General features: G+C 37.1%; 2 protein-coding genes across 6 annotated transcripts in view; one reads left to right on the top strand and one right to left on the bottom strand.

The window, feature by feature from the left end:
- The window catches only part of LMBR1 (limb development membrane protein 1), a 165,871-nt gene that overhangs the window by 102,123 nt on the left and 40,856 nt on the right, over positions 1-22,892 (top strand). For 4 of the 5 annotated variants that reach the window (XM_082633090.1, XM_082633088.1, XM_082633087.1 and 1 more), the window contains exons 10-15: positions 2,027-2,107; positions 3,318-3,394; positions 4,034-4,111; positions 7,108-7,181; positions 7,416-7,506; positions 8,738-8,804. In XM_082633090.1, coding sequence (XP_082489216.1) covers positions 2,027-2,107; positions 3,318-3,394; positions 4,034-4,111; positions 7,108-7,181; positions 7,416-7,506; positions 8,738-8,804 — 468 coding nt within the window. Of the gene's footprint in view, positions 1-2,026; positions 2,108-3,317; positions 3,395-4,033; positions 4,112-7,107; positions 7,182-7,415; positions 7,507-8,737; positions 8,805-9,381; positions 9,467-22,892 lie in introns of those variants that run through there. The other variant, XM_082633091.1, reaches the window with a different exon arrangement.
- On the bottom strand, positions 18,731-19,546 carry LOC309810475 (ashwin). Its single transcript, XM_082632503.1, has one exon. The coding sequence runs from the start codon at positions 19,540-19,542 to the stop codon at positions 18,829-18,831; it is 714 nt and encodes a 237-aa protein (XP_082488629.1). The 5' UTR covers positions 19,543-19,546; the 3' UTR covers positions 18,731-18,828.

Raw genomic sequence — 22,892 nt, 5'->3', positions numbered from 1 at the left:
ACTGGGACAAAGGCCGACATGTTCTCTCAGGGAGAATGAGAAGCAGTTCACACTCAGGCCCAGGAGGAAGAAGAGCTTCAGACTTCTCAGAGCTGACACTGGAAGTTGGGGGGTGGTGGAGTAGTGACTTCATGATTCCGAAGGGTAATTAATTTTGAACTAATAAAGAATAATAAACTCGTAAACACTAAATAAAAAGGTTCCCCTGCTATTTCTTGATTTTCCAGTATTAAGTTAACTATTACCTGGCAGCTATGGAAGATAAGGGTTTAAGTCCCTGTAAACCACACACCTTTTCATTCCTTATTTATAGTTTTTAAATATAAAAAAATAATTTATATTTAACCAAACTTTCATATTCAGACTTGTATAGTTTCAAAAAAATTACCTCCCATTCACCTTTTCTTTGTAAGCTTCTGGAGGAAATAAAGACATTTGGGAGGAAGGTTTAGCTTCGAACTAGTAGTAAATGCATAAAAAACTAAGGAAATGTAAAAAAAAGATTAATTCTGGGGGTGGGAAGAAGAATGTTATGGAAGAAAGGAAAGCTAATCATAGTTTATTACATGAGTAAGTGGCAGAATTTGTATTGTAATAATGTAGGCATTGAATATTGCTCTAACCAAAATTACAAATACAATGATATATGAAAGGGGGGGATGAATGTAAAGAAAAGCATTAAAGACACTGAGGATCATGATGTAATGATAAAAGCTGTGATTCATAAGGAACATGGTACAGTCTTACAGGAGCCCCCAAATCTTATCAAATACAAACGCATAATGAAAAAATTCTTAAAAACTGAGAAAAAACTATTCAGTCAAAGTACAGTTGTAGTGGGGGATTTTAATTTGTCCATTTCAGAATTTAGCAGATAAAATAGAAAGAGTATGGACATATACAAACCACTGAAGAATCAAGCAGAAAATATGAATAAGGTGTACATGTTAAAGTAACAATGGGAAAATATTTTTTACCCATCATATTGGCAAAAATTCAAGAGTTACAACATCCACTGCTGGGGAAGAGATTGGAAAACACAGATCTTCTTGACTATGATGGGTTACGTCCTGGTAAACCCATTATAAGTTGAAAATATCTAACCTACCAAACACAGCTTAGCCTGGCCCACCTTAAGTGGGTTCTCAGAGCACTTACGTTAGCCTACAGTTGGGCAAAATCATCTGACATCAAGCATATTTTATAATAAAGTGTTCATAGAAATGTAAATTATGACAATAACTTATTACAATATATCACAATATTTGGGGGGAAGTAACTTTTAAATATCTCTTAAAACTCTAAATGCTCATATCCTTTGACTCAGCAGTCTGAATTTTGAGACTCTGTCCTACAAAAATAATAGAACCAGAAAGTACTGGATGTTCATAGAAAAATGTAGTGGCAAAAAATTGAGGAAAACCTGAATATTCATAAATGGAATAATTCTGAATAAAATTGAAGGATATCCATATTCTGGAATTATTATTCAGCTGTTGAGAAGTTGAGGCTGTCTGTCAGTGTGGACATATCATTAACTAGGAAAGCAAGTGGTGAAATAATGTCTGATTTGACCCATTCTTAAAAAATACATAGTAAAAACCATGAGTATGATGTGTATGTATGTTACGAGTATGTACATGAAGGTGAAGAAAACCTCACCCAAGCTTTTGACAGTTGTCGCGTTAGAGAGGTGGGATGAAGAGGAGGAGATCTTGATTTTCTTTCACTTTTTAATAATAAGCACATGATGCTTTTGTAATTAATGAAAAATTAATAATAGATCAAGTAAGAATTTTACCAGAGTCAGAAATTTTCTAGGAAACATGTAGCGTTTAATCAGCAAGAACTTGGAAGTTTTAAGGAGTAAAGAAATGGATGTACTTTTCTGTGAGTCACAGCAGCCCTTGTTTTCATTATTAATGATCAGGATTTGCAGTGTGTTTTTTATATTTTCATTAAGTGTGAGGGCTTCCTGTTCTGGGGTTCTGTTGTTATGCTTCTAAAATGTTTTTGCTTTTGATAGGACTGTCTTCATCAGTGGAACACAATATAACGGAGTTGGAACAAGAACTTGACAATGTAAAGACTCTTAAGACAAAATTAGGTATTGTACATTTTTTTCCTTGACTTATATATTGGTCTTGGTTTCTTATTAAAGACTTTACTGTAGTCCGGAATATTTTTTTAAATTGTGAAATTTCTGTTACAAGCTTTCAGTCTGTCCAAAGCCGTTAATAATGAATGTCTTTTAGTTTGGGGAGAAGATGAGCACGTTTATTCACTTTTTGTTGTTGTTGGTTTGTATGTGTACAAAATGGCTTTTCAAAGATCATGATGTTCCAAAAATATCACTCCACTATCTGTTCACTTGTGGTATTTCTGATAAGTAATCTTCTGTTATTCTTATCTTTTAATGTCTTTTTTCTTTGTATTTATCCTTCTTGAGATCTGGGGCACTTCATGAGTGTGTGGCTTAATGTCTTTCATCCACTTGGGAAATTGTTGGCCATTATCTCATCAAATATTGCATCTGCTCATTCTCTTTTATTTCCTCAGACTCCAGTTATACATATGCTAGACCTTTTTACTCTTAAATCTTTTTCTTTATTTTCCCTCCTTTTTTTCTGGAAAATAAGTAAACTACTTTATTTGCAGAAATCATAATCAGTTATTTAAAAATCCCTTTGGAATCTACAGAAAAAGCTAGAATGACTTCAATTTCCATTATTATGGTAGTTCTCTGACATCTTCATACACATTTCTTTTTAAAAAATTAAGTTTGATCCATCTTTTCCAGTTGTTCATGGCGTAAGGATTGGTGTGTAACAAGGTAGACCTTTGTCACTAGAAATAGAGGTTTGCTTCCAGGCTTTAGAAAACTGGAAGTGTTTACCTTTGGGATGTGGGATTAGAGGGGATTCTTACTCATGTTACCTGATATTTCCAGATCTCTATTAGTGTGTAAATCTATCATTATAATAATATGTAAATTTAAAAAAGAAATACAAATATTACTCTATTTTCAGAGTAAGCTGTATATCCACAATATGTTTCATCAATAATTGAAATGTCTTTACAGTGCTAAAATTTGAGCATCACAGGATCAAGCTGTTTAATGTAGTAAACTGATTTTAAAATTCTGATTTTTATAGTTTGTGGAGGAAAATTAAAAATAATTTATGTTTTTAGGAAAAGATAATTTATGTAAGAATAATACATACTGGTTGTATTAGTAGGGAATGAAAATGCGAATCTGGGGAGAAGTTTTGGAAATTACTGAAACTTTTATTATATTTTGTTTTTCCTTCTAATAGAGAGGCGCAAAAAGGCTTCAGCATGGGAAAGAAACTTGGTGTATCCTGCTGTTATGGTTCTCCTTCTTATTGAGACAGTAAGAATTTATTTGCCTAGTTAAATAAAGCAGATTATTTTTTATTTACTTTAGCATTTGTGTATGGCAACTCCCTCAGCTAAATGGTTTCAGGTAAACTGGTTTCCTATCAACAGGATTAAAATTTGTCTATGCTTTTATTTGTAAAAACTCAACAGAGCAAAAAGTGAAATTAATGGTAATTTTGAAAAGTCCTCAAGATTATCTATTTCTTCATAGAAGCAGGAAATTCATTCTTTTGTTTCAGTTGAAAATTAAGAAGAGACAAGGTGTTGCAGATACCCTGATCAAACTCTGTGATAAGATCTGAAAATTATATTATTAAATTAGTCCTGATAACATTTTAACCATTTTTTAAATATGTGGAGTTGTGGGTTCCAATTGGTAAAATCGGTTAATAAGTGGATCTATATTAATAGCTTTTTCCTTAAGCTTTGAGATTATAATACTTTGCAGAATTTTTATGAATTTATTCTGGAGTTTTTATAGTCTCATTACTTCAGGTTTATATGTAGAGTTTTGGTCTTGACTGCTTTTCCTCTATTCTGAAGCATACATTTGGTTGGTTACTTAGATTTTAATGTATGTGTATTGACAAAATTGAAATTCAGAACTGATGGCTTACTTTTTGTGTTGTAGTCCATTTCGGTCCTCTTGGTGGCTTGTAACATTCTTTGCCTGTTGGTTGATGAAACAGCAATGCCAAAGGGAACAAGGGTAAAGTAAAATGCTTTAAAATGTCTTTCTTTTGCAAAAGTATTCTATGTGTATAAATTGAGTATTTCAAATAAATAAATGAAAACATTCACCTTTCTGCATATATATACTTCAAGTTGTATGAATTTCTTTATGCAGTGAGCTTTCATAAACAGGGTTTCTAAACTATGTTTTTTGTTTCTGATTTCTTACTTTGGATTGTCCGGCTTTTTATCAAGTATCAGAGTTTCCTTTTATACTTTGTATCAGAATTTATCTTTGTTTTACTGAAATTCATACTTGTGATCCTTTAAGAAAATGTATATTCTGTGAAATAGTGAAATATAAAGAGTTTATTACATGGATTCATTGTGTTTGCAAGGATCCAAATATGTGGTTTTAAGGACTCATGCCTCAAAGGAGTCATTTTATGAACTTGAGTCAAAATGTTCAGTTGCTGGAGGAGAGTCAGATATACATCTTTTCATGAATTAACTTAATTTTTTCTCTTGTTTAAAAATTCATGATTTTATTAAGTTCCATCAATTAGTCTATTTAAATATATTCTCCATATGGAAGGTAGTTTCCACTAAATATTCATATATGGCATACTTTTTCTAGGTGTCTCTATAAACTTTTGGATACTTAAAGTAGCATTTAAGTTTTGACATTTTATTATACTTTTCGAAGTTAGCACCTTTGCCATCTCCCATAGAGATGACTTCAAAACTCTTCCAGGGCCTCCCTGGTGGCGCAGTGGTTGAGAGTCTGCCTGCCGATGCAGGGGATACGGGTTCGTGCCCCGGTCTGGGAGGATCCCATATGCCGCGGAGCGGCTGGGCCCGTGAGCCATGGCCGCTGGGCCTGCGCGTCCGGAGCCTGTGCTCCGCAACGGGAGAGGCCACAGCAGTGAGAGGCCCGCATACCGCAAAAAGAAAAAAAAAAAAAAAAAAAAACTCTTCCAGACTTTTCATGCTTTGGGGGAGGGAAAAAATTTTCCTTAACCCTTTCTAGGATCTTCTGGCTGGTCTAAGAATTAGATTTACATGAGACAGATTAACAGGAGAAAACAGAATTTAATTATGTGTATGTGGGAGCCCGGTAAGAATAATGAGACCCCAGGACAGGTTGGGCCATTGCGGCTTATATTCCACCTAAGAGAAGGAGAAGGGGGTAGGAGCTTGGGACTTCAGGCAGGAGGAAGGCACTTCAAATGGAGATGGAAAAGCAGATGTTTGGTAAACAGAGGGGACATGGTCTCCAGGTCTTGCCAGGTTCCATCTACCACACTCAGCCCATACTCTTTGTAGCTGTCTCTGGTGATAGTGCTCTGCCTGGACCAGGTCCTTCGTCTGAATTCTTTCAGGCAGTTAAGGGGTGAGGTGGGGGTGGTGCTAAAAAGAAAGGCTTACGAGTCTTCTGTTTCTTAAAAACAATCAGCCTAAAATGATCCTTATGCCAGAGAGACACCTTTTGGGGTTCAGATTTTGCTTACTGACATGCCACTTCTCTCTCTGAACCACACGATACACCTTTTCTCTCATAGAAAAAAGCCAATGTTTATCTTAATTCCTTTCCTTCAGTCAAAGATGAAGATACCCTCTTCTTTCAGAAGCTAATTCTTTCAGCAGTATTCTCAGTTTAGCTCCCCGCCCCCAGCCTCTTCAGGACCTTGTGCCATCTCTCACTGCCATGGCCTCTCCACCACTGCAAGCCTGCCAGCTTGCTTCAGGTCTGTCATTCCACTAACAAAAAACAGCAGTGAGCAGTCCTCCTCCATCCACAGCCTTGTCATTGTCTTTTGTTTAGACCCAAATCCATTGATCAAGCAGAAGTCAACTACTGTGTTGACTTCTATCCATTTTTTAACCCATTTTCTTATACCACATACGAGGTGAGGCCCAAGCCCTGTGGTACATTTTTGTACCATTCCTTTCGTGCATAGTACAGAAGGACTTATATGTGGTATGCTTTTTTTATGATTGTGTAAATAAGTCAGATCATCTTAATCTTGCCTGTAGGCCTTCTCTTGAGACAGAGAATATTTCCAAAGTGTTTTCCATCCCAGTTAATAAGCTTTCTGTTAGCATTATTCATTTTTTCTTCAAAAGATTGACAAAAGTTCATAAATTCTTTGTCCATTACCTTATTTATATATGAAATTTCTATGGGTATTCTAACTTCTTCATGCCTATATTAGATTGTATAAATAATATGTGATATTATTTATTGGTTTATTTTTTTATTAAGCTGACTTTATATTCTTAATTATCCTGGTATATCTGTTAGATGTAATTGAAGCTGATAGCAAAGTAGTAGTTTGTATTCAGAGAGTTTCTTTAATTAGTAAGCTTTGAAAACATTGTTCCTTCTTCAGTAAGAAATGATTTTTTGCCTGTCTGGCCTCGTTAATAAATATTACTTTTTCTACTTGTTTTGTTAAGTTCTAGATAAAGATAGGTTTTGAGAATAGGTATGATGTTTAGGAAAAAATTTACAGCATTGCATTTGGAAAATCTGTGTTAATTAAATCCCTGAATTCCCAAGGAAGATTTAGGGAAAGGAAACTTTCAAGAGTAGTAACAGGATATGTGCATTCACTTTCTTTCTTTGCTTAGCTTCCTTTTGACATATTTTAATTGTATAGTTTTTATATGTTGCCTCAGTGTTCAAACAATTATTTGTTCTATTCTTATTATACTATTATATTTTTTAAAAATTTCTTCCAGGAATATTTAGGATTTAACAATAAGCATAATGTCATTTTGATAAGTAACTTAAATTGCATTTGAGATAAATCAGAAATGTTTTGAGCTTGTTAAAAGTGTTAACATGTGGTTGAGTTAGTTGATGAATTCAGTCTCATCACGTTTTATTTTCCTTTGAACGTCTAGATGTTACTCCAGGGTATTAAACATTCCTAATTTCAACTGTCCTATATTTATGAGACAACAATTTTAGGGAAACCAAATATAATAGTGTCATTGAATTCTGAAAAGTGTTTTTTTTTCCCCCAGGGGCCTGGAATAGGAAATGCTTCTCTTTCTGCTTTTGGTTTTGTGGGAGCTGCACTTGAAATCATTTTGATTTTGTATCCTTTCTTTAACTGAAGTTCTGTCTGTTAACAAGTTTTCTGTCTAGTTTTCTGGGGCAGTGGTAATTTACTAAGATGCTTTGCTGGAAGAAAAAACAAGTCAGTCTTCCTCAAGCACTCCAAGTGGCATTTTGTTTTGTTTTGTTTTTCCTTTCGGCCTTAAGACATTTTGGAGACAACTGAGAACGTAAGGAAACAATTCTTTGGAGAGTTTTTCCTTGATTCTCACAGCTATCTTATGGTGTCCTCTGTTGTTGGTTTCTATAGCCTCCGATTTTTTGGAAACTTTATTCCCAAGAAGGATGACACAACGATGACAAAGGTAAGGTAAAGTCTTAGGTGACTGTGCCTCCCTTTTGCCTTCCAAGACAGACAGACTGTTTTATTTAGTAATCGCGGTGAATGGTTCATTTGCGGTTCTAGGTATTTGTTTGTAAGTTGCGTAAACACACACACTGGAAGATTTTCAAAATGCTGAATGAGTGGGAAAAGGATGTGCTCTGTTTAATTTGGATGGCATCCATTCACTTGTAAATGCATAGAACCGCAGAGCTTGTTAACTAGCTATAGACGGCTCCTGAAAGGACTCTTTTTCCTACAAAGAAAACGTATTGCTAATGAGTAACTTTGATTGTGCTGACTGTACTTCAGGGAACTTGTTTGAAATCTGAAGAACTTAGTTGCTACAAGTAGTAGAGACAAAGTATTTCAAATTTGAATAATTAAAGCAAGACGGAAGAGTTCTATTCAGAAACATTTTGTAGTCTGAGGCTAATTTGACTTTCTACAATATGTCATTGGCTTTGGAATAACAAAGGCTGTTATCTTATATAGTGACTGCATTTGTAAAATATTCCCACAGGCTGACAATGAAGAATAACAAGAGGTGCTGGCTTTTCTTTTTTATTATATATTCCATATTTTCAGCTTATTCTAAAGGGGAAAAGTTATTTTTATATATCTTTATCTAAAATGCTATGAGTTCTTGAGATACTTAGCATCTAGTTTAAGTAATCATAAGTACTAAGTAGTATTTTCAACATCTCTTACTTAATATGAAAGAATAAGTATAGGATACATTGAAAATTACTAGAATTTAGGTGTTTTGGATTTCTAGCTTTTTGGTATTAAATCTTATAATAGTTAAACATATTAGAAGTAGATATTATCTATCTTGAGCAGTAGTCTTGGTTTTAAAAGTAGAGTCAGAAGTATTAAAAATATTAATTTTTACTTGTTAGGCAAACCTTTTTGAAATCATCAACCTCAGTCAATAATGTAAAATGCGTTGTCTGAGGTGTGAAGTAATTTAAGTGTTCTATAACTTTATATTTGTGTCAGGTACTGTAAATATCTTCTAGAACTCACAGAACTTTAAATGTTTGTAGAAAAGTTTCTATTCTCTTTATTTTCTATATTGAATAGTATCATTCAGAAGTTAGCAAAGTACAGTAGGTAACTGAAATGTCCAGTAACTTGCCAGAATGTGAATGGATTTTATTTATCCGTATACTGTGTAACTGCCCAATATTCTTTCTGATTTCTCATAACAGATCATTGGGAATTGTGTGTCAATCTTGGTCTTGAGCTCCGCACTGCCTGTTATGTCAAGAACACTGGGTAAGTTTAAATGAGAACTTTTCATTTAAAGTCAGTACCTTTTTAAGTATCAAACTTCTTGCTAAACTTGTAGTTTCTAAACTGTTTTTCAAAGAGATCACTCTTTGAAATATATTATTCCCTCCCACATTATTTTATGCCTTTACTTCTGTAATTCACGTATATACAGGACTGTACCAAAATAAGCACTTTTATCAATAAAGACCACTTATTTTTTCAAGTACTTAGAAATAGCCCTTGTCCAAACAATAGACTTTATTTTTTTCATTGACTAATTAAGCTTTGGAGTCCTCTAGTGAGGAAACTGTGATTTTAAAAAAAAACAACACAATATTTAATGTCTAGAAAATACTAATTTTTTCCTAAGCGAAATGTTTTAAAAAATGTGTAATTTAATATGTGGTTTAAAAAATTGAGAATGTGTAACACTTATTTTAAGCTGCTTTATGTCCAGGGAATAGACTTGAAAGCAGTAAGATCTAGGAGAGCACAGACTGATATAAAGGACATCCTTTAGCTCTTCAGCTTTTTTACTGCCTTGTCATTTATATAGTTTTCTTAATTTTTCAATTCACAGAGAATTTTGGTCATCATTTAAAAGTAAAATATTTCCACTTTGTCATTGAAATAGTTGAATAAATCTTCCTTCATTTGGTGTTCTTATCTTTAATAAAGCACTGTTGCAGACTGTATTCTCAGTTCTTGGCTAAATATTATTTCAGACAAAAATTTCCACTAGGCAGTTTTGTTCTGTTTTCTAGACTTAGATTTTGACTTGAGTGTTCACAAATGATTAGAAAAATCCCATTATTCAACCTTAGCAACATGCTTATGACAAAGATTGCAAGTAACTTTGAATTGCTTTTGTTTTAGCGCTTATGTGGCCTCCATTATTTATTCAAGGCCCACAGCTGTCGGGGATGCAGGCTGTGCCAGGAAGGGTATAAGCTTTGCGGTCTTCTTCATAATGCTTACAGAGAAGTTCATGTTTTAACACAAGTGGAATCTAAATGTAAATGTAGAAGGGACCGCCGTTCCACAGACTAATACAAAGCTCATTTACTTAGAGGTCTTATTTCTTTTGTGTTTGCATTATAGGACTTGTTATCATTTTGACATCTGCTTATAGTGTGCTAATCTTGAAAATGCCATAAATATACAGTTTAGTAACTTGATTTGTAGCTAACTGTGATCGTTTGTATTATGGCAGTCCAACAAATAATTTCTGCGATATTATAGCCAACCTACCAATTTATCATTTATGAAATTCACTGTGCTCTGTTATTTAAGATTAATTGTTAATAGTAATATATAGATTTTATGGAAGAAAATTACATGCTGAGTACAGTTTTAATACAAAGAAAACAAATTAATGGCAAAATGTGCTTTTTGAAGATCAACAAATTAAATTCCTGAGTAGTTTGCCATAGAGATAAATAAAAAGAAGAAAAAGAAAGATGGAACAATTAAAATGCAGCTAACAAATGCCTGGACCCAGCTGTCCAAACAGGATTAATGGAGTGCATTAGGGTACAGTGAGTCATGTGGTGCTTTGCAAAATATCAACACGCACTGCACTACATGTTATGCCCAGTGGCACTGAATAGATGAAAAGAAATAAATACGTTAAACAGATTCATAGAGGCTTTTCACAGTATTAAAAAAGCAAATTTCTAGACTAAAAGAAAAAGCTTTATTTTAGTATTATGGGAAATGCAAACTAGAGAGTTACTTTGTAATGCCTCTATTAACCCTTTAGAATTGAGTCTTTGATTTTAAGAAGATAAAATATAGAGAATTGTCATGAATATTATCCTAGTGTATAACGGGATTTTGATTTACTAGCTGAAAAGCTTATAAGACTAGAATAGAGGATGTATTTAACAACCAAATTCCAAGCTGTGAAATTTTTCACTCTTTCTCATTGCCTCTCACAAGGAAGTCCTGACCCTTAGGGTTCTCTCATTTGCTCCTGTGAATTCAGCCAGCGTTCTCAGTTAAATGAGAAATGAAGGAGCAAGGAAAATTATAATTTATCTGTATAAGTGCAGTTTTTCTCTTATTTTAGTAATTTTTAGTGATGATTATAACTTTAATTGTAAGTATATTGAATCCTGTATAAAATAATTTGGTGATATTTTTGCTTCAAAAATGAAAATGTTTTTTTTAAAAATTTAATTTGCCAACTTCTATTGCTGCATCATTGGTATAAACTATAGCTTTAGACTTGAATACCTGGTGTGATATGACAGATTTATTACAGAATTCCTCTGAAATAGCTTCTTATATTTAAATATGGAAGATTTTATACTAATTTAAAAATTACCACTAAGTAGATTTTACAAGCATATCACTTGCCACAAAGAATTAGGTTGTGAGGAGCATCTTGGCTATGTATTTTTAGCCAAATATAATTAATATCGATGATAGTTTTGTTGTCCATTGGAAACACAAAGAATCTGTGCGTAACACTTTTTATTTGAAATCTTTAAAACCTTTTAAAACTGATGCCATGTCAGTGGATATGCTTTCCAAAACGTTGCTTTGCTGCCTGTTTAGTGTTCAGTTTTGAAAAATCCAACATTTGGGGGGATATGATGTCCTTATTTTTAGCAATCAATTTACTCTTTGGTATAATAGACTCTCAAGGTGATTAGAGGAGATGGTCCACAAAGTGAAAATGGAACAGGCTCAAACCTAATAAATTATCTATAGAGGCCCAGACTTTTCTATAACAAAATATTTTAAAGGCAGCAGTGAATTTTGTGAGAATAGATTTTGCGAGATTGCTGACATGTTCTTGGTTATGCTTAATCAAGAAACAACTGAGAGATTGACAGTTTTTACATTATTCTTTATTTGAAATCTCCTTTAACAGGAAAAATTTTCTCAGATGCAACCAATAGACTTCATAATACTTTTACTAATTTCCATTTTGAAGTTATTTTTATAGTTAGTTGTATTTTCATCCTGAAATTCTTTCTGTAAATTGTAAGTTATTCAAGGCCCAAAAGCAGATTTTTTTTAATACAGTTAAAACAAAAAACACTTAACCTTTCAAATCAGCTTGGATCTATTTTTAGTATTTCCATGTATTTCTCATCTGGGTCCCATATACTCCATCATCTTTCAGGATTTAAAGTGGATTATTCTCTTTTGTTCCTTGATGAAGGGACTGTGTTTAAAAACTGGTCCTTTGCGGGAGAGGTCTTTATTTGGGTTTGTCAATACACTAGTAATCTTTACCCTGAGCTTTCCCTCTCCAGTGTGAATCAGAAATAAATGATGCTTAGACATGACAAATGTGAAATTGAAGTATAAATCTTAATATATATTCCTAATTATGGCTTTGATGTAAAAATAATTCTAAACCCTGTATTGAAAATTTCTCTGCAAAAAAATTGTATATGACTTAATTATATTCTGTTATATTGCAGAGAGTAATAAATGAGTGGTAAAATTAACTTTTGATTGATAGTAATGTTCTTATACCTGACCAATAAATTTGTATATCTAGTTAGGATTTTTAATTATAAAGAAAAAGTATTCTGTGTCAAATGTCTGAAAGAAGTTACAGAGTCACTAATGCTCACTCCCTCAACACCCTTGTTCCCAGTGTCCACTTGTCGTGTCCTTCTGTTGCTGTTCTTGTTTCAGAGCACATAGTCCTTCTTGCCTGAGGAAATGTCATGTTGGCCACATATTCTAAATAACTTAGCCATCTGTTGACATACATTCAACTCCCTTAAGTTATGATTTGTTATAAAATATTTTTCATATGAAATTAATTCCAGTTAGTATTATTTAGTTGGAGGGAGCCTTAAGATGTAATTTTTTAAATGTTAAGAATTAAAATGTTACAATTAAAACTAGAACGTAAACTACAGTAAGGGTCTTACTTACATTAAGAATCAAGACCCCCAGCCTGGCTGAGAATAGTTAATAGTACACCTATACATGGCCTACTCTGAGACTGATGAACAGATTATTTCCTTATTTATAGAACATTTTATTTTTAAATTAATTTTTAAGTATGTACATGAATAACTTCTAATTATAGGAATATTAAAAACAGAGATCAGGCTCAAATTCCTTGTGACCACCACTTTTATTTATTTATTATTTTATTTATTTATTTAGCATCTTTATTGGAGTATAATTGCTTTATAATGTTGTCTTAGTTTCTGCTATATAACAAAGTGAATCAGCTATACATATACATATATCCCCATATCCCCTCCTTCTTGCGTCTCCCTCCCACCCTCCCTATCCCACCCATCTAGGTGGTCACAAAACACTGAGCTGATCTCCCTGTGCTATGTGGCTGCTTCCCACTAGCTATCTGTTTTACATTTGGTAGTGTATATATGTCAGTGCCACTCTGTCACTTCGTCCCAGCTTACCCTTCACCCTCCCCGTGTACTCAAGTCCATTCTCTACGTCTGCATCTTTATTCCTGACCTGCCCCTAGGTTCGTCAGAACCTTTTTTTTTTTTTTTTTTTTTAGATTCCATATATATGTGTTAGTATACAGTATTTGTTTTTCTCTTTCTGACTTACTTCACTATGTACGACAGACTCTAGGTCCATCCACCTCACTACAAATAATTCAGTTTCGTTTCCTTTTATGGCTGAGTAATATTCCATTGTATATATGTGGCACATCTTCTTTATCCATTCAACTGTCGAAGGACACTTAGGTTGCTTCCATGTCCTGGCTATTGTAAATAGAGCTGCAATGAACACTGTGGTACATGACTGTTTTTGAATTATGGTTTTCTCAGGGTATATGCCCGGTAGTGGGATTGCTGGGTCGTATGGAAGTTCTATTTTTAGTTTTTTAAGGAACTTCCATACTGTTCTCCATAGTGGCTGTATCAATTTACATGCCCACCAACAGTGCAAGAGGGTTCCCTTTTCTCCACACCCTCTCCAGCATTTATTGTTTATAGATTGTTTGATGATGGTCATTCTGACTGGTGTGAGGTGATACCTCATTGTAGTTTTGATTTGCATTTCTCTAATGATTAGTGATGTTGAGCATCCTTTCATGTGTTTGTTGGCAATCTGTATATGTTCTTTGGAGAAATGTCTAATTAGGTCTTCTGCCCATTTTTGGATTGGGTTGTTTGTTTTTGTGATATTAAGCTGCATGAGCTGCTTGTATATTTGGAGATTAATCCTTTGTCGGTCACTTCATTTGCAAATATTCTCTCCCATGCTGAGGGTTGTCTTTTTGTCTTATTTATGGTTTCATTTGCTGTGCAAAAGCTTTGAAGTTTCATTAGGTCCCATTTGTTTATTTTTGTTTTTATTTCCCTTACACTAGCAGGTGGGTCAAAAAGGATCTTGCTGTGATTTATGTCATAGAGTGTTCTACTCATGTTTTCCTCTAAGAGTTTTATAGTGTCTGGCCTTACATTTAGGTCTTTAATCCATTTTGAGTTTATTTTTGTGTATGGTGTCAAGGAGTGTTCTGATTTCATTCTTTCACATGTTGCTGTCCAGTTTTCCCAGCACCACTTATTGAAGAGACTGTCTTTTCTCCATTGTATATTCTTGCCTCCTTTATCAAAGATAAGGTGACCATACGTGCATGGGTTTATCTCTGGGCTTTCTATCCTGTTCCACTGTTCTAGATTTCTGCTTTTGTGCCAGTACCATACTATCTTGATGACTGTAGCTTTGTAGTATACTCTGAAGTCAGGGAGCCTGATTCCTCCAGCTACATTTTTCTTTCTCAAGATTGCTTTGGCTATTCGGGGTCTTTTGTGTTTCCATACAAATTGTGAAACTTTTTGTTCTAGTTCTGTGAAAAATGCCAGTGGTAGTTTGATAGGGATTACACTGAATCTGTAGATTGCTTTGGGTAGTATAGTCATTTTCACAATGTTGATTCCTCCAATTCAAGAACATGGTATATGTCTCCATCTGTTTGTATCGTCTTTAATTTCTTTCATCAGTGTCTTATAGTTTTCTGCATACAGGTCTTTTGCCTCCTTAGGTAGGTTTATTCCTAGGTATTTTATTGTTTTTGTTGCAGTGGTAAATGGGAGTGTTTCCTTAATTTCTCTTTCAGATTTTTCATCATTTGTGTATAGGAGTGCAAGAAATTTCTGTGCATTAATTTTGTATCCTGCTACTTTACCAAATTCATTGATTAGCGCTAGTACTTTTCTGGTAGTACCTTTAGGATTCTCTCTGTATAGTATCATGTCATCTGCAAACAGTGACAGTTTTACTTCTTGTTTTCCAATTTGGATTCGTTTTATTTCTTTTTCTTCTCTGATTGCTGTGGCTACAACTTTCAAAACTATGTTGAATAATAGTGGTGAGAGTGGATATCCTTGTCTTTTTCCTGATCTTAGAGGAAATGGTTTCAGTTTTTCACCATTGAGAACGATGTGGGTTTGTCATATATGGCCTTTATTATGTTGAGGTAAGTTCCCTCTATGCCTACTTCCTGGAGGGTTTTTATCATAAATGGATGTTGAATTTTGTTGAAAGCTTTTTCTGCATCTATTGAGATGATCATATGGTTTTTCTCCTTCAATTTGTTAATATGGTGTATCACATTGGTTGATTTGTGTATATGGAAGAATCCTTGCATTCCTGGGATAAATCCCACTTGATCGTGGTGTATGATACTTTTAATGTGCTGTTGGATTCTGTTTGCTAGTATTTTGTTGAGGATTTTTGCATCTGTGTTAATCAGTGATGTTGGCCTGTAGTTTTCTTTTTTGGTGACATCTTTGTCTGGTTTTGGTATCAGGGTGATGGTAGTTAGATTCGTAGAATGAGTTTGGGATTGTTCCTCCCTCTGCTGCATTTTGGAAGAGTTTGAGAAGGATAAGCGTTAGCTCTTCTCTAAATGTTTGATAGAATTCCCCTGTGAAGCCATCTGGTCCTGGGCTTTTGTTTGTTGGAAGATTTTTTTTTTTTTTTTTTTTTTTTTTTTTTTTTTAATTTTATTCCTTTTATTTAAATAAGGATAAGGCTCCTTAGAAGATTTTTTACATACAAAAATGTACATTACAAGGTTAAACTTTCTGTACCGAATTACAAAACCTACACAAGCATTTAATAAAAGAGCACACTTAAAAACATTTTGACCATTTTGGAGCCTCAGAATTACTGAGGTCCCACAGTAGTAAACAAAGGAAGCTCTTACATACACATGATTTAATCCACTGGCAGTTTCACTTAATGTAAGTTTTTAACAGGCTGTTGCTATTAAATGAGTCTCTAGATCAGTTTTAGAACCACCTCTCAGAACCTAGTTAACCAAAACACTCTTTCAAACAATAACTGCAATCCTGAAGAATTTTAATACTAGCAGAAATACCACAGCCTCCCAGCAGTAGTGAGCCAGCCTTGCCAAGTGCCTGGAAGCCGCCCAGACCAGTGAGCGGGCCCTGGTAAACCGCCCCGCCTCCAGAGCCACTGCGGCAATTCAACGCCCGGTGCCGCAGGGCCTTGAGACTCGCAGACCCCCGCAGCAGCGTCTGGGGTCCTCAAGAAGCACGGCGCTCGCCTGGCCCCGGCCCCAGCGATAAGCGGGCCGGGCAATACGACTTGTAAACCTAAGCCTGGAGCTCAGGGTCTACAGGGTGAAGGAGAAGGAGCAGAGAAAGTGAACTGTGGGGGAGAGGAGAGTAAGAACAAGGGAAACGGGGAACAAAGAGGGGGAGGAAGAAAAGAACGAGACCAGCTGCTACGGGCAGGAAGTGGACACGTGCCTGTTCCCTGGGAGCCGCCTGACTCGGCCGACTGCCCTCCGCTGACCCCAGGAAGGACTCCAAGCCACCAGGTCAGCCCACGTTAGGGAGCGAGGGGTGGTCCAGGCGTGCGCCGTTCACACCAAGGCCTCGGAAGCTCGAAAGCCCACAGAGCACCGCCTCGGATCCCTACCGTGGCCCACGGAGCTGTGTCCGCGCACCGCGAGGAGACCTAGCGCTCGGATGTGAGCGTACGTGACACACAGCACAGGGTTGAGGCTTCTCCACTTTTCAAACTCAAAATAGCTCAGTAATATGCTGCTATGTGAGCACTGATTCTGAATGTTCATAATATAAACTTCAATTTGAAGCAACAATGTTACACAGTTCAGCTGTTACTACCAACCTACTCTGTAAGTTAAATATACAAATTAAAAATTAATTTTATTGAGTAACTAAAAACAAGTTTCCACTGACTTAAAACTGTCAAATGGCTAAATCTCTCTTAACCAAGAGAGAAATGCAGATGGAAGCAGAAGAGACAACAGAATGTAGAATAAAATTTGTCATTCTACCCTGAAATCTGCACTGTTAAAATCTCCCTTAACACGCAGTTGTGTATAGGATTATGGCTGTCCTTCAACAATATTCCAAATATCAGCCCTGCAGACAACCAAATACTTAACAATTTAGCATAACATTAACAACTTATGCCACACTCGGTGTCTTTCAGTTTCGTCTTACAGGTATGGATTTATAGTCTGGATAAAGGCAGAAAAGCTACAAACTGTAGGGTTAAAGGTTTAGTACAGTACTTACCTGCAAGGCTGAATTAATTTTTTGTAAGGCTATTCAATAGCTGAACTGAAATGTTTGTTTTAACATATCAAAAAAGGAATGGATTGCTCTAAAAAGTGTTGAAAGGCAAACCCCATTCGAAGATCAGTCGTACAAGGGAAGAGTATAAAGTACCCTTGGCCTTGGTTAGAAATACACAGCAGGAAGCGGACACCAGAACTCGTGAACCTGAGGGCTACCCTATCTCCCCGCTGACTTCTGCTACACAACTGGAGCGACACCACTTAACACCAACGAAACCTCGGCAGCGCCTCCGCGGGTGCCGGTCCCTGTCCCCATGCTGCTCTCTAGTGACCTCCGACTCAGCAAACCCCCTTCTGCAGGCTGCACGTCGCGCTGAGTTCCCCTCACTGCCAGGCTTCCTGGATTCTCAGGTTCTAGAATTCTACCCACCCTTCCTATCCTGTAAGCTTTCTGCCTTCAGGTACCACCTCTGAAGTGATCACTTCCCCTGAAGAGTCTGAAGTCGGCCTCATTTGGAAAAGATTAAGCTCCCAGGAGAGGCTGATACCGGAGCTGAGAGGGAGGTCAGGGCCACCGTAAGAAGAGGAGCAGGGCTGCCACGTGACAGGAGCGTCCAAGGGGTGGGCTGGTCTACTCACAAGAAATCAATTCACAATTAAAGGGAAGGAGCAACAGCAAGCACTGGCTTCCCTTTCGATGTTTATGGGAAGAGGCAACGTGAGCACTTACAGAAGAGCAATTTTATCCGTATATTCCGAACAGTGTACTGGCGGCACTAACATGCTTTCCATGGGGAACCTGGAGGAGGAGTGTGGCAGAATTCACTAGAATACTGCAGTGGACTGTTATTTTCTGTTGCTTGGGAGAAGAAATGAAAATTGTGAACTTCTAAAATATCCGAGTTTCAAAAACCTCACATTCCCCCAAAGACCAAAAGAGACTAATGCGAATAATTCCTAAAGTTCATCAAATGCTTTATACCTGACTTGCAGCTAATTATTTGAGGAGGGCCAATATAAATGACTTATACTAAACCATTTGTTTAAAAAGAAATTCTTTCCTAACTGGAGCATGAAAGGCAAGATTTCTTCCTCCCAGAGGAAGGAAAAGGAGGGAAAAAGGAAAGGAAAGGACTTTATTTCTTTGAACCTAATTTAAACCTCTTAAGAAAATGCCACAATAGGGCCTCCCTGGTGGCGCAGTGGTTGAGAGTCCGCCTGCCGATGCAGGGGACACGGGCTCGTGCCCCGGTCCGGGAGGATCCCACATGCCGCGGAGCGGCTGGGCCCGTGAGCCATGGCCGCCGGGCCTGCGCATCCGGAGCCTGTGCTCCGCAACGGGGGAGGCCACAACAGTGAGAGGCCCGCATACCGCAAAAAAAAGAAAATGCCACAATAATCAGGATCTCTGTAAATACTGTCAGTAAATGTGAACTCGTTTGAAAAACTAGTTACAGTTATATTTACATTTTTGGAAACTTTCCTTCACGGCCATGTAACATGCTGTATCTTCCTCTTTGCTTCTGGGGGCTTCAGGTTATTCGCGGCCACGGCCTCGGCCTCGGTCTCCTCCTTGGGAGCGGCGCGCTTTAACTTCACCGGAGTAGTTCCTACAGGCGACAAAGGCGGCGACTTCACAGGGCCGGAAGGACTTTTCCTATGCGTTAAGTCATGGTTCTGTTTAGTGTCATTATTATTGTGTTCCATTCTATTGTTCGTAGGCAAATTGGAAGACAAAATTAGGGGTGAAACACCTGAAGAGGAATCTGACAATTTTCGAAAGGCATTACTGGTAGCGCCGGCCTGAGGCCGGGACTTGAGTCGGTCATTGTCTCCGTTCTCAGTCTTCTTCACTTTTATGCTTGTACTTGTTGAACTCCCGTCAAACACGATGAGGGGTCTTTTCCGAAACCCGTCTGCAGTGCTACTCCTTTTCGTCTCATTTTTAATCTCATGTTGTTCTCTTTTCTTTTCCATCACTTTCCCCCATCTGTTCTTTGGCAAATCTCTCTGAGGCAGTGGTATTGCATGCTGAACATAAAGATCGGTAAGACTGTCTTTGTTTACTCTCATGTCATTTTCAACAGTTATGTTCTTCTGCTCCAGGGTGAGGAGAAGGAACTCCTGGGACAGCAGCTCCGGGTGCAGCAGCAGCTCCGAATCGGGGCAGCTGCGACCGCCCACATCCCCCGCCATCATCGACGCCCGGAAGATTTTTTTTAAAATAAATTATTCATTTACTTATTTTATTTTTGGCTGTCTTGGGTCTTGACTGCTGCACGCGGGCTTTCTCTGGTTGCGGTGAGCGGGAGCTACTCTTTGTTGCAGTGCATGGGCTTCTCACTGCAGTGGCTTCTCTTGTTGCAGAGCATGGGCTGTACGCTCGTGGGCTTCAGTAGTTGCAGCATGCAGGCTCAGTAGTTGTGGCTCGTGGGCTCTAGAGCAGAGGCTCAGTAGTTGTGGTGCACGGGCTTAGTTGCTCCGTGACATGTGGGATCTTCCCAGACCAGGGCTCGAACCCATGTCCCCTGCATTGGCCGGCGGATTCTTAATCACTGCGTCAGCAGGGAAGTCCCTGTTGGAAGATTTTTAATCACAGTTTCAATTTCAGTGCTTGTGCTTGGTCTGTTTATATTTTCTATTTCTTCCTGGTTCAATCTTGGAAGGTTGTGCTATTCTAAGAATTTGTCCATTTCTTCCACATTGTCCATTTTATTGGCATAAAGTTGCTTGTAGTAATCTCTCATGATCCTTTGTATTTCTGCAGTGTCAGTAGTTACTTCTCCTTTTTCATTTCTAATTCTGTTGATTTGGGTCTTCTCCCTTTTTTTCTTGATGAGTCTGGCTAATGGGTTATCAGTTTTGTTTATCTTCTCAAAGAACCAGCTTTTAGTTTTACTGATCTTTGCTATCATTTCCTTCATTTCTTTTTCATTTATTTCTGATCTGATCTTTATGATTTCTTTCCTTCTGCTAACTTTGGGGGTTTTTTGTTCTTCTTTCTCTAATTGCTTTAGGTGTAAGTTTAGGTTGTTTATTTGAGATGTTTCTTGTTTCTTGAGGTAGGATTGTATTGCTGTACCCTCTTAGAACTGCTTTTGCTGCATCCCATAGGTTTTGGGTCATCATGTTTTTTTTTCTTTTCTTTTCTTTTTTTTTTTTTGCGGTATGCGGGCCTCTCACTGCTGTGGCCTCTCCCGTTGCGGAGCACAGGCTCAGCGGCCATGGCTCACGGGCCCAGCCGCTCTGTGGCATGTGGGATCTTCCCGGACCAGGGCACGAACCCGTGTCCCCTGCATCAGCAGGCGGACTCTCAACCACTGCGCCACCAGGGAAGCCCTGGGTCATCATGTTTTCATGTTTTCATTGTCATTTGTTTCTAGGTATTTTTTGATTTCTTCTTTGATTTCTTCAGTGATCTCTTGGTTATTTAGTAACGTATTGTTTAGCCTCCGTGTGTTTGTATTTTTTACAGTTTTTTTTCCAGTAATTGATATGTAGTCTCATAACGTTGTGGTCGGAAAAGGTACTTGATACGATTTCAATTTTATTAAATTTACCAAGGCTTGATTTGTGACCCAAGATATGATCTATCCTGGAGAATGTTCCCTGAGCACTTGAGAAGAAAGTGTATTCTGTTGTTTGTGGATGGAATGTCCTATAAATATCAGTTAAGTCCATCTTGTTTAATGGTTCATTTAAAGCTTGTGTTTCCTTATTTATTTTCATTTTGGATGATCTGTCCATTGTTGAAAGTGGGATGTTGAAGTCCCCTATTATGACTGTGTTAGTGTCAATTTCCCCTTTTGTGGCTATTAGCATTTGCCTTATGTATTGAGGTGCTCCTATGTTGGGTGCATGAATATTTATAATTGTTATATCTTCTTGGATTGATCCCTTGATCATTATGTAGTGTCCTTCTTTGTCTCTTGTAATACTCTTTATTTTAAAGTGTATTTTGTTTGATATGAGAATTGCTACTCCAGCTTTCTTTTGATTTCCATTTGCATGGAATTCTTTTTCCATCCCCTCACTTTCAGTCTGTATGTGTCCCTAGGTCTGAAGTGGGTCTCTTGTAGACAGCATATATATGGGTCTTGTTTTTGTATCCATTCAGCCAGTCTGTGTCTTTGGTTTGAGCATTTAATCCCTTTACATTTAAGGTAGTTATTGATATGTATGTACCTATTACCATTTTCTTAATTGTTTTGGGTTTGTTATTGTAGGTCTTTTCCTTCTCTTGTGTTTCCTGCCTAGAAAAGTTCCTTTAGCATTTGTTGTAAAGCTGGTTTGATGGTGCTGAATTCTCTTAGCTTTTGCTTGTCTGTAAAGGTTTTAATTTCTCCATCAAATCTGAATGAGATCCTTGCCGGGTAGAGTAATCTTGGTTGTAGGTTTCTCCCTTTCATCGCTTTAAATATGTCTTGCCAGTCCCTCTTGACTTGCAGAGTTTCTGCTGAAGGATCAGCTGTTAACCTTATGGGGATTCCCTTGTGTGTTATTTGTTGTTTTTCCCTTGCTGCTTTTAATATATTTTCTTTGTATTTAATTTTTGATAGTTTGATTAGTACGTGTCTTTGCGTGTTTCTCCTTGGATTTATCCTGTACAGGACTCTCTGCCCTTCCTGGACTTGATTAACTATTTCTTTTCCCATATTAAGGAAGTTTTCAACTATAATCTCTTCAAATATTTTCTCAGTCCCTTTCTTTTTCTTCTTCTTCTTCTGGGACTCCTATAATTCATATAATTCAAATGTTGGTGTGTTTATTGTTGTCCCAGAAGTCTCTGAGATTGTCCTCAGTTCTTTTCATTCTTTTTTCTTTATTCTGCTCTGTGGTAGTTATTTCCACTGTTTTATCTTCCACGTCACTAGTCCGTTCGTCTGCCTCAGTTATTTTGCTATTGATTCCTTCTAGAGAATTTTTAATTCCATTTATTGTGTTCATCATTGTTCGTTTGCTCTTTAGTTCTTCTAAGTCCTTGTTCAACGTTTCTTGTATTTTCTCCATTCTGTTTCCGAGATTTTGGATCATCTTTACTATCATTACTCTGAATTCTTTTTCAGGTAGACTGCCTATTTCCTCTTCATTTGTTTGGTCTGGTGAGTTTTTACTTTGCTCCTTCATCTGCTATGTATTTCTCTGTCTTCTCATTTTGTTTAACTTACTGTATTTGGGGTCTCCTTTTTGCAGGCTGCAGGTTCGTAGTTCCCGTTGTTTTTGGCGTCTGTCCCCAGTGGCTAAAGTTGGTTCAGTGGGTTGTGTAGGCTTCCTGGTGGAGGGGAGTAGTGCCTGTGTTTTGGTGGATGAGGCTGGATCTTGTCTTTCTGGTCGGCAGTACCGCGTCCGGTGGTATGTTTTGGGGTGTCTGTGAACTTCTTATGATTTTAGGCGGCCTCTCTGCTAATGGGTGGGGTTGTGTTCCTGTCTTGCTAGTTGTTTGGCCTGTGGTGTCCAGCACTGGAGTTTGCTATTCGTTGAGTGGAGCTGGGTCTTAGCGTTGAGACAGAGGTGTTTGGGAGAGCTGTCGCCGATTCATGTTACGTGGG

Source organism: Mesoplodon mirus (genome assembly GCF_964341445.2).
Source record: "Mesoplodon mirus genome assembly, chromosome: 9".
NCBI lineage: Eukaryota > Metazoa > Chordata > Mammalia > Artiodactyla > Ziphiidae > Mesoplodon > Mesoplodon mirus.
This window is presented reverse-complemented; position numbering and strand designations above follow the sequence as displayed.

What these genes read in the sequence shown, in the direction of transcription:
- LOC309810475 (XM_082632503.1), bottom strand. Translation starts at nt 19,542, where the DNA reads ATGATGGCGGGGGATGTGGGCGGTCGCAGCTGCCCCGATTCGGAGCTG.